We start from the raw sequence: 12,906 nt of genomic DNA, 5'->3' as shown, positions 1-12,906 counted from the left end.
AACAGTGGACAGTGCCCATTGAAAGAGCACTGAAAAAAAGCGAAGACCGTTTTGTCAGCTGGGAAGGTGATTTCCACTGTTTTTTGGGATTCCTAAGGAATTATCATGATAAACTATTTGGAAAAGGATAAGACAATAACAGGAGTCTATTATGTATCATTGTTTGACCATTTAAAAGGATAAGGAAAAGGATAAGACAATAACAGGAGTCTATTATGTATCATTGTTTGACCATTTAAAAGAAGAACTGAAGAAAAACAGCCAAGATTGGCACACAAAAAAAAAAGTGCTCTTTCACCAAGACAATGCACCTTCCCACCATTGGCCGTCGCAATAGCAAAATTGTACTAATTGAGGTTCGAATTTGTTCCACATCTTCCATATTCACTGGACTTGGTCCTGTGTGACTACTTCTTGTTCCCAAACTTAGAAATTTGGCTTGGTGAGAAAAAATTTTTTCGAACGAGAATGTCATCAAGGCTGTCAATGACTGTTTTGCATAATTTGACAAATTCTACGTTTTAGAAGGGATCAAAAAATTGGAAACTCACTGGACCAAATGTGTAGACCTCGATGGAGACTGTGTTGAGAAATAAAGGTGATTTTTTCCGAAAAAAATGTGTTTACCTTATTTTTTTTACCAAGCTTTTCAAACCCTCATAACCACCTTCATTGGAAACAAAAAAACTCTTGTCAAAAACACCTATCTACCTGTATTTTTCATGTCCCATGAAACTTGGATAAAGCCAAGATCCATCTTCTCTAGTTATCTCTCTTTTCTACAACTAATTCTGTTTCTCTCGAGATCTGTCAAACAGCCTTTTTTTTTTCTTTTTTTTTTTCTTTAAATTATTAGTTTCCTTTTTTTGGGGGGATCCATATCCATGCTACCCTTGGAGATTCTCCTTTGTCCATTCCCACTATATGTCCAATCCATTTCCATCTCTGTCTTTTTATTTCACTGGTGATACTTTTTCATAACTTGATATTAAGTCTTTTTTTATTTTTATTTTTTGTTATTTTATGTAAACACTTTGTTCAAAAACTATTTAATTTGGCTTCTATTTCTTTATTAATTTCCATGACTGATGTATATAATAATATAGCCTTCACATTGTTATTAAAGATCTGCATTTGGTTCTCTGATAATATTATGATGATTTCCATATATTATTCGATCTTTTGAAAGCATTATTTGCTTTGATAAATGTTTGTATTATATCTGTGTGACTCTTGCTTTCATTAGCTCCACGTATGTAAAATTCTTAATTTTTTTTTTTTTTTTTTTTTTTTTTTTTTTAATCATGTATGTTTATCAATTTTAATTCCTGTTTTGGAGTTTGTTCAATTTAATAAATTTTGTTTTATTCATATTTATTTTAAGTCCAACTTTTTTCAGCTATATTATACAATGCTTTTGATTTTGCTTGTATATTAGTGTATTGTAATGATATTAAAACTGTCATTCTGCATAATCCAGATATTCTAGCTATGATGTAGGATTCCATTTCATCCCTCTCCTTATACTTCTAACTTTTTTCATAATCCAGTCAAGGACTGTATTCATAAAGTTATCCAGACCTTATGCAAGCCTTACATGGTCCTTATCTCAAACCATTCTGATGTAGTTTGCTGTTCACAAAGCATTACCTTTTAAATAATTTTTAATCTTTAAAGGTACCTGTAACATGACTATAAACAACAAAATTATAAGATAACCACAGTAAAGTTAATGACTGTGGGTGTCGTGTAATTTTGTCGTCTTTTAAATAATTTTGGAAACATTAAAATTGTAATGGATATTTTCATATTACACTTTAAGATTGGATTTAAAGTCATATATAGCTAATTCTTAAAGTGACTCTCTCTCTCTCAAATAATAAGTTTAGTTTAATCCTTTATCCAAGTGTGAGCAAACAAAGTTTGTGCCTGAAAGTATCTTCAGGACTGGGGTAAGGTGGTACAACACCAGGGCACTCCTTGCAAAGGTGGAGCAAGCTACCAACACTTCTATCTCAGTTGTTGGTAGCTTGCTCCACCTTTGCAAGGAGTTTTCTGGTGTTGTACCACCTTACCCCAGTTCTGAAGATACTTTCAGGCGCAAACTTTGTTTGCTCACACTTGGATAAAGGATTAAACTAAATTTATTATACTCTAACCAAGTGAAAAATAAACTTTCAACATCTCTCTCTCAAATGTTTCATAAGTAAATGCAACCATACTTGTTGAGATCAATCAGCCATGCTGATTCCACATATACTTCAGACTTGATAATTTATTCTGTATAATATTGTAGTTTTGTTTCATTTAACTGTCATTTTTAATAGTGAAGAAATTTCATTTCCTCGGTACTGCAATTTCCTAAGGAAGAGTTTAGCATATAATCCACCAGTCTGGTTTGCATAATGATGGATTTTATTATTATTATTATTATTATTATGTGACACCTCCAAGGATTCCAAAGACTCATTGAGGGGAGGGCACCTACTCTACAACTCTGTCTCCACAACTCATTCCAACAACTACACCAACGCCATCTATCTATCTATCACCGCCCACAACTGCCACTAGTATTTTCACAGCCATGCCCACATGGGATTCGAACCTGCAGCCTTTTGGCTGGAGAGCAGATATGCTAACCACTCAGCCAACCAGGCTGGCAAGAACAAGGTGTCAAAAAGAACATGCCAGAACAAAGGTTCGTCCTTGGAAGTTGAATAAAGGTGTGGTTAGTAGGGGTGTGAGGACTAGATTTTTTTTTTTTTTGCTTGGAGAGTTATGAATGAGTGGAATATGTTGCCAGGTTTCAAATATATTCTTTATGTTCATGTGGTATGTTAGCTCTTCTTGTTCTATAGTAGGATGATTTAAATATGGGCAGAAGATAATGGGTGTCAGTTTAATGGAGAAATATATAGTTATGCATTTTGGTATAAACAAATTACAATCTGTGTATCACATTGATGGCACTGTACTCCAGGAAATAGATGAAGCTAGAGATTTAGGGGTGGTGGTATACAGAGAGTTTAGAGGACATACTGTTAAGGTTGCTTGACTATTAAATACTTGACATAAGATTACTTGACTTTTGAAGAACACATTAACAAGTAGAGATACAGAAGTTGTTATTCCTCTTTATATTATTGCCTTGATATGTCCACATTTGGATTACTGTGCCCCCAGGTTTCTTGGGGACAATGAAGCAGTGGAGAAGATTCAGAGGCGTGATCAAGATGGTGAGTTGTCTGTGAAATGTTCCCTGTGAAGTTAGATTGAGGGTGTTGCAGAAGTTGGTTGACAGGAGAAAAAGAGGGGATATTATTATTATTATTATTATTATTATTATTTAGGCCTCCATGGAGTCAAATAGAAATATGATAGAAACATTTAAATTGGTTAAAGGGTTTTATAGGATTGATGCAGGGGAAAATGTTTCAGCACTTGGCTGGAGGGGGCCAGAGCAAAGGGGAGGGTATCCCTGGAAGGTGAATAAAGGTGTGCTTAGTAGGGGGTGTGAGTCTTAGGACTACCTGTGCTACAATAATAATAATAATTTATGATTAAACTGGCAGATCTGTGAACATCTGCCTAGAAGAACAAAAGAAATACATCTGCCACCATAAGTATGGTCAGTCAGGTCTAGCTGACCATGCCTTTGGATACCTCCTCCTCCTCCTTCAAGTGTCATCCCCTAGAAGGAGGTTGGCAACCATGGCACAGAACCTTTTTCTTTCTTTTGCTGCTCTGGAACATTTATGGTAATTCAAGCCAGTCCAGTCTTTAATGTCTTCAAACCACATTCTCCTGGGTCTACCTCTCCCTCTTTTTCCATCCAGTTTTCCTTCTAATATTAATTTCTGAATGCCTTCTTGTCTAGTTAGATGTCCAAGATATTTGAGTTTTTGCTCTTTAATTATGTTCATTAATATTCTTTTCATTTTTGCTTTCTTTAAAACATCTTCGTTTTTCATTTTCTCTGTCCATGGTATTTTCAACATTCTTCTGATGGTCCACATTTCGAAAGCTTCTATTTTTTCTCTGCTTCTTTATTTAGAGTCCAAGTTTCACTGTTGTAGAGAAGGCTTGACCAGATATTGCATTTTATTAATCTTTTTCTTGTGTCTATATTAATGTCTCTGGATGTTAGAACAGTTTTCATATCAGTAAAGGCTTTTCTTCTTTTTATTTCTTTGAGGGAATTTCCTCTGTCTGTAAACATTTGTCCCAAATATATAAAAGACTGAACCTGTTCAATTTTCTTTTTGTTAACAGTTTTGTTTAGTTTCTTATTTATTAGTTATTTTGATATAATCATGCACTTTATTTTCTTTAGTGTTAATAATTAATCCCATGTGTAAGCTTCTGTTGTAAATTTCTGTGACTAAATTTTGAAGATCATCTTCAGATTCAGCTATAAGGACTGTATCATCTGCATACCTGAAGTTGTTGAAGTTCCTACCTCTGACTTTTACACTCTTCAGTTCTGAAATATTTTTAAAAACTTGCTCACTATATATACAGTGATACCCCGAAGTTACGCGGTAGGTGGGACCAACGAAAAGCACGTAAGTCGAATTCGCGTAACTCGGGGTATAATTTTGCATGTAATTGTAATTTATATATACAAACATACAATTGGGACCAAAGGTTTACAAAAACACCTATATTTTTTAAGAAATATAATCACAATTGTAGTTTTTCGTACATAAAAAAAAGAAAGTTATTTCGATGTCGATGGTTTCATAAAATCTACTAGATCCGTCTGACGGCATAATGTCCTTTTCTTGTCACGCAAAATTTCTTCATAGCAAGCCAGATTGCCTTGTGGCTACAATTCGTTCCTCGTTAAAATCTATGTCCTCCAAAATCTGTAAACCTTTCTTAATTAAGCTGAGACCTTCTGTTAATTTTACAATTGTCATGTGCTTTTCTGGTAAAACTGGATCTGAGGTTTCGGTCTCTTCAGTAGCGAAGAGTCTCCGATATCAGAGACTCTTCACTACTGAAGGGTGTCTCTGATATCAGAGATACCCCAAGAATCTCTGATAATCCTTACAGCATCTAAAACATTAAACCATTTCCAAAACTCTTTAACAGACAGTTGCGCGTTTTGCCTCATAGCTTCATTCAGACTTGCAAATGAATGCCGTGTGTAGTACGCTTTGAATGTTTTTCTTTTCTTGCTAGCTGTAGAAGAATTGGACTTGCTTCTGTTGGACGACATTATTATTTTTTATGTGATAAAATTTTTATCAAGAACATAACATTAAACAATTGCAAGGTTTGTAGACTATAAAAATCGTGTATGAATGGAGACCGCGTGAAACACGTCAGTGGTTGTTCACAGCATGTGCGACACTGGCAAATGCGGCCGGTGCCAGAAAGATACGACTAGTGGTGAGGTGTGACAGGAATACGTACATATAAGAAACCGCGTAACTCCGGATTCGCATAAGTCGTGGTATGACTGTATTGTACAGTAAGGGTGATAAGACACATCCTTGCCTTACTCCTTTTTTGGTTTCAAAGTTGCCAGAATATGTATTTTTATACCTTATTGAGGCCATTTGATTCCAGTATATATTTGTAATTATACATAGATCTTTTCCTTTTAATCCATTATTCTGTAGGATATGTATTAATTTCTTGTGATCTATTGAATCAAATGCTTTGGTAATCAATAAAACAAAGATATATGCTTTTCTGGTTGTCAAGGCTTCTTTCACATAATGTTTTCAAATTGAAGATTCCTTCTCTTGTACCTTTGTCTTTTTGAAAACCTGATTGTCTTCTATTTCTACTGACAAAGCGCCTTTTATTCTTTCTAGGATTATTCTCAGTAGGTAATTTTGTAACATGGCTTGTTAAACTTATTAGTCTATATTCTGAACATTCAAAAGTTCTTGGAATTTTGGGAATAGTGACAAAGATGGATTTCTTTAGATCAGGCGTCGCCAACTTCATTCTATACGAGGGCCATTATTATATGATGAGTGGTAGCATCACGGGCCGCACACTTTTAGACAGAACTTAAATAAAAATAAACTCTGCTTTTTTTTCAAGGCAATAGTTATATGTATTGAATTGCTATATTTGTTAAATCATTTTACTAATGGGAGAACAATATAAAATACTTGATTGATTTGAATATAAGTTGTTAAATTAAATTTAATTATATTTCTTTTTTACATGTAACACAACTTAATGAGAACACTGTGGGTGTTCATGTGCGGCAACAAGTTCATCAAAGTCGATTTTCAACTATGATGACGATATTTGTAACAAATCCTGAAGGTGGTCATTCCATGTTGAGAATACAAATTATTTCTATCATCAGAAATAATGAATATAACTAGTATATCAATCAGAAAATCTGCAGTCGAAACTATTAGCTAAATTGATGCATATAATTTAATATAGTTTTTATCCTTCTGTGGCCACATGCAGGTCTGCTGTTGGCCACCTATGCCTTAGATCATCAGGGATGTATCCTGTATCATAGATGTTATTAAAAATAACCTTTAGGTCATTAAATGTGTTTTCATTTACTCACCATCATCATCAAATTCCTGCCATGTACCCTCAAGGAGTGTACAGGATATGATAGTACTACATAAAAAAAATTACATCATTACTAACTTCCTGTCTATAATTTTCCTCCAAATCAGCCTGTTACTTGTCAAGACTCCAACATTATCAGATCTTATATTTCTATCGTCTAAGGCACTTTGTACCGTATCAATCCACCTATATCTTGGTCTTCCTCTGGGTCGTTTTGCAGCAAACCTGGCAGAGAACACTTGTTTGACTAATCTTTCTTCGCCCATTCTGTTTAAGTGACCATACCACTTGAGGTTAGCTCTGCTAACGCATTCCTGGATGTTGACAATGTCAAGTTCTTTCCTAATATCCTCGTTTTTAATATGATATTGCCATCGATGCCATCTGTTCATGCCTATAATCTTTCTCAGGACTCTCATATCTGTGGTCTCTAGTCTTTGGACAAGTGTTTTACTTCTGACCCAGCTCTCTGATACATAAGTTAAAACCGGTTTGAACACTGTCTTGTATACAGCTAATTTAGTGTTCCGACTAATTTCTCTCGTATTCCATGTGAATTTATTCAGTTGACTTCCTACCATACCAGCTTTGCTGATTCTGTTGTCAATTTCTATATTTAATATACCATCTTCACTAAAAATTGTGCCTAAGTAGCTGAAATGTTTCACTTGTTCCACAGGTTCTCCATTCACAACACAGTTGACATTTTCAATGATTCTGCCTATTTTCATTGTCTTTGCCTTTTTATTGCTGACCTTTGTACCATATCTATTACAACAGCTATTCAATTTAGTCAGAGAATCTTGCAGACTATTTAGAAGTATAACATCATCTGCATAAAACAAAGAGGAGCTGGCATTCACATCTCCAATTTTGATATCATGTTTAATATCACTTTCCTTCATAATATGATCCATATAGATAATGAATAACAGAGGGGATAATGTACATCCTTGTCTCACACCAGATTTAACATTAAACCATCTTCCTGTACTTCCTTCAATTCTAACTGCTGACTTACAACTCAAATAAAGACTAAGTATTGCTTGATATAATGCCCCATTGACACCATATAACTGTAGCGTATTGAATAGCTTCTCTCTTGGCATCTTGTCATATGCCTTTTCCAAATCGACAAAACACAGATCTCTGTTCTATTCCCATGCTTTCTCGACTACTTATCGTAAAGTGAAGATTTGGTCTGTTCCTCTATTTGGCCTGAATCCTGCTTGTTCTTCACCAAGCTTTTCTTCTGCAATTCTTCTCAACCGTTTCTCAAGTATACTTGCATAGATCTTGCCAAGAACACTCAGTAGGGAAATACCTCTTTAATTCTCACATTCAGTTTTATTTCTCTTTTTATATATGGGTACTAATGAGAGCTCTACTCCAATCATCGGGAATTCGTCTCTCTGTCCAGGCTTTCTGAACTATGCAGTGCAGCCACTATAAGACTCTTATACCACCATACTTCAGCATTTCTGGTCGAATATCATCTACTCCTGCTGCCTTTCCACATTTCAAGCCTTTAATGGCTTTTTCTACTTCAAGTATGGATATGTATTCCTGACTGCATGGCTGGTCAGTGTTTTTTACCACTGTGCTGTCATCACTGCTTGTTTCATTCAGCGATTTTTCGAAGTAATTACTCCATACTTCAAGGATATCTTTTTCTCCTGTTTTCATGTCACCTTTATCATCTCTAACTCCTTTTACAGCACTCTTTCCTCCATTCCTAAGCTTCTTCAACAACCTCCAGAATATTTTGCCACTTTCTTGATATTTATTTTCTATGTTCTTGTCAAAGTCCTCCCATGACTTTTGTTTAGCTAGGTTTACACAGTGTTTAGCATTCTTGCATTTGTCTCTGTATTTTCTAAGAGCACAAGCTGACTTATTTGACAGGAACTTTTGATATGCTTTCTTCTTTTACTTTCTTTAACAATTCAATAGGGATCTGATCAGGGCCTGGTGTTTTACCTGTTTTCATTTGACTTAGAGTGTATTCTATTTCTTCATAATTAATTGATTCACCATCCATATTTTGTATATCTGGGTGCGTTTGTGCGATCAGAGTCAAACAGTTCTTTTCCTGGATACCTTAAACAGAATCAAATGGAAGAAAACTACTCTGATTTGCCACACATAGAGAAACTTGAAAGATTTTTTTTAGAATCAGTAGCATATTTGAAAAACCATCCTACTCTTAATGAATATGGGTGTATTAAACTTTTCAAGATTTGGAAAACTTTTGGCTAGCCAACAGCACCTATAGAGATGATCATCTGCAAACAACTGAACATCTTCATACAAATCTTCTCTAATATCATTAACATACAGGTTAAACAGCAATGACCCTAAAACAGACCCCTGAGGCACACCACTAGTGGCTTTCCCTCTACTGGGATATTGCTACTCACACACACACACACACACACAGCTTGCTGATACCTATCAGATAGCCAATCTCCAATCCAATCACATCTGCTCTAGTTTGAATATCAGCTTATCCTGCGGTAATCTATCAAAAGCCTTTGCAAAAAAAAAAAAAAAAAAAAAGTGTACTACTGTGTATCTATTAGCTTTGTTCAGTGAAGATGTCACCTTATTGCAGTAAGTAAGTAAGTAGATTACTAAAAACAAGACTTCCTTTTAACAAATCCATGCTTTCCATCAAAGATAATACCACTGTTGTCAATGCAATTCTGGATCCTAGTTCTCACCATCCTCTCTATCACTTTAACCACAACAACTGACATACAGATAGGCATATAATTTGATGCTTGAGTTCTGTCACCTCCCTTATGAAGTGTAATGTGAAGGAATGTGCCAGAGAGTTGCCTTCCTTCCACTCATTTGGAACTTGACCCACTACAAGACTCATACTACGCAACTATTTCAAGACAGATGTCAACTCTCTGGCACATTCCTTCAAAATACGCAGTGATATATCATCAAGGCTCACAGTCTTATTAATATCAAGTTTGCTTAATTCCCCATATACCTCTTCCTCGATTTATTCAGGAGAATTACTTGATCCTCTCTTAACTTTATAAGGCAATTTTATGTGAATCTCACCCACCAGAAGTTGTAAACGTATAATACAATACTATCTCAGTGGGCTAAGGATTAAATAACCAGGAATTCTACTCCAGAATAAAACATGAAAATGAACTTTATCATGCCCTTCCCTTAATGCATAGCAGTATACATGTCTGCAAGGAGATGTGCTTTGCATTATGGGAGATACTGAGACAATGAGTGATGAGAGCTTGGTCCACCTTTGTTCGGAGTTTCCTGGTGTTGCACCACCTTACCTCAGTAATTATTTTCAGGCGCTTACACTTGGATAAAGGATTAAACTAAATTTATTATAGAACTTTATCATGTTACTCAGGCTTCCAGTAAGCAGATGGGCAATTTCATACTGGGTGATGAAATTCATCTAGCTCTTAGATCCTAACCTAGCCTACCCTAACCATATATGGGCAATTGTGCTCAGGTTTGGTTTCATGTTTTTTCAGGAGATGGAAAGAGTTGTGAGAAGAGTGAATGAGTAAAATAGTGCGATGTCCCTGGAATGTTAGTTATTATGGAAAGATTGAAGGAATGCTCTTTTCTGCATCTTGTGGGTAGGTGTAGATAGGATGTGAAGTGGGTGATATAATTTATGAACATATGATAGTAAAGGGTTTGCACTAGGTAAATGCACATGTTCACAATTTGAGGAAGACATAACCAGAACAAGAAGCCATGGAAACTGCACAATAAGAATGTGAGAAAGAAGCAGCTGTTTCTTGGAAAGTGAAATGCAAGTTTCGATTTGATCAGTATTGGGGTTAATAGTCAGGTTTCCAACAGTAAGTCTCTTGATCCCTTGGACATCTGGTTATGATAATAATGATGGAATAAATACATTTTGGTGTACTTACAGGAAATTCATTTTATATTTATTTTTAATGATATATTTTGTCATTTACTGAAAATTGTTAATATTAACTTGATATTAACTTGAAATTATTAACATTACTTATATGTCCCATTCTAATTTCTAAACATTACTGTCAAAACGGAAAATTTTCCTTTCATCATTTGTGAAATACTTAATTTATTTTGCAGGCAGAAATAATTACACATGCAGCTTATGGGTCCAGCAAGGATATCTGGGTCTATGGTTCAATTGGCTTGAAAGCTGATCAGATTTACATTGTTGGACGTGTATCAAAGAAACACTATTCACTAGCAACTGTAAGTAATTGGTCTGTATATTAAGAATATGTTCTTAAATAAGTTAACTGAAATTGGGATTTTATTGGTCAGCATTTGATGCAACTAGTAACCGACTATTTTTGCCACATTAACTGGTGGCTTCTTCTGGGTTAGATGAATATATATATATATATATTAGCTTAAAACAAACAATCTTAGATTACGAATCAATACATAATTGAAAAATGAAAAATACCAAATTCATAGGAACCGTTAAGCAGGGACGTCGTATAGTTAGCTGTGAAATTAAACTCTGATGTGTGGCGAGATCTTATGAGTGATTTCCAGATATCACAAAGGAACATTCCTTATTCTTGTGGCCCGAATTATATCGGACAAACTTCAACAAGTCTAGAAATAAGACAAAAAGAGTGCATTGGAGACATCAACAACAACAGAGGACAATTCTGGTTTAGCTTTCCATTTTTCCAACACTCACCATAACACTGAATGGGATAAAAGTACTATTCCATACATAGAAGATGACTACAACTCCCACAACATAAAAGAAGCTGCAGTAGTAATCCGCTCGCAAAGTGCCTTGAACAGAAACCAAGGAATGATCCTTTGTGATATCTGGAAATCACTCATAAGATCTCTCCACACATCAGAGTTTAATTTTGCAGCTAACTATAGGATGCATCTGCTTAACAATGACTGACTAAGTGCTAGCGTCCACGTTCCATGTATTTGTATTGTGTAACGGTTCTTATGAATTCAGTATTTTTCATTTTTCAATTATGTATTGAGTTGTAATCTAAGTTCGTTTGTTTAAGCGGATATATGTATATTCATCTAACCCAGAGCAAGCCACCAGTTAACTTGGCGAAACTAGTCAGTTACTAGTTGTATCAAATTCCGACCAATAAAAACCCAATTTCAGTTATCTTATTTAAGTATTTAGTGGTCAAAAATAACATTGATCAATATGTTCTTAATGTATTCTTGATCTGCTTGAAATAATTTAAACCTCCTAGTGTTGATAGAGTAATCCAAATCTGTACATGACCAAGATGTGGCCATATCGAAGTCTAATAAAGTGAAATAATAACCTCCCTATCGCTTCTTGTTTGTGATTTTAAAGATTCTAGTAATCTTTTGGGTTAGTTTGTTACCTTTTGCAGTAGGAACTTTAAAACTACAATTACTACAAAACTACAGTACTCACTTTTGCATTTTCATCAACCTATCAAGCAATGTATTCCATGGACCAACCACCCTTCATGCAAAAAAAAAAAAAATCTTTTCACTATTTTCTTTCTCTTGTTCTTTCTTTTTTTTCCTTGTTCTTTCTCTTGTTCAACCATGTGAAAAATCTCCCCATTGTCAACCCTGTAAATACTTTCAATATATTTAAAATGTGTCAGTCATATCATCCTTTTTCCACCAAAATCTGTAATTTGTGTGCCCTCAGTCTATCTCAACCAACAGTATACAGTCCTGATATTGTTTTTGTTATCCTCCTGTATACATTTTCCTTCAAATCCCGGTGACCAGATTTGAGCACAGTAATTCATATGTGGCCTCACAAGACTTTATAATTAATATTTATAATAATTACCCATCTCATCTCTACTAGTCGCCATCCTTAATATTACAGCAGTCATCTAGGTTACCTTCACCACTTTTGGCAGTATGTCCCATAAACTTCAGATGTCTCGTGAACCATCAGCTGAACATCTCTTGCTTCCTTCACTTAGTTGAGTATAGTTTCACCAATAGAATATGCACCTCCCATTAATTTATCCCAAATTTTAAGACCTTACATTTAGTTGCATTAACATGTTCATGTTAGGGCGATTGGAAATCTCTTGCCACCAACTAAAACCACTTGGTGGAGCTAGAGAAAACACATCTGCCCCTCCACAATTTCATGTCTGCATATCATGAGGGTGTTCTTCTGCTGTAACCTAATAGGTGTGTGAGGTGGGGGGGGGGGATGAATGTGATAGGATATATCAGAAAATAATAATTAAGAATAATACTGTATTTGGTTGTTATATCTGAATTACTAAAAGAATAGAAATACTTTGGCAAATAAATTATTAATAGTAATTTACATTTGTAAATTATTAT

At 34.9% G+C, this 12,906-nt stretch overlaps 1 protein-coding gene across 1 annotated transcript in view; it reads left to right on the top strand.

The window, feature by feature from the left end:
- The window catches only part of rdgB (retinal degeneration B), a 608,184-nt gene that overhangs the window by 558,031 nt on the left and 37,247 nt on the right, over window positions 1-12,906 (top strand). The window contains exon 21 of the mRNA XM_090391630.1: window positions 10,681-10,809. Within this exon, the coding sequence (XP_090247756.1) occupies window positions 10,681-10,809 (129 nt within the window). The remainder of the gene's footprint in view (window positions 1-10,680; window positions 10,810-12,906) is intronic.

This window comes from Typopeltis vanoorti, chromosome 4 (assembly GCF_054136105.1).
Source record: "Typopeltis vanoorti isolate ZY-2024b chromosome 4, IOZ_Tvanoo_1.0, whole genome shotgun sequence".
NCBI lineage: Eukaryota > Metazoa > Arthropoda > Arachnida > Uropygi > Thelyphonidae > Typopeltis > Typopeltis vanoorti.
Note: the sequence above shows the minus strand (reverse complement) of the source record. Positions and strands in the feature narration are given on the sequence as shown.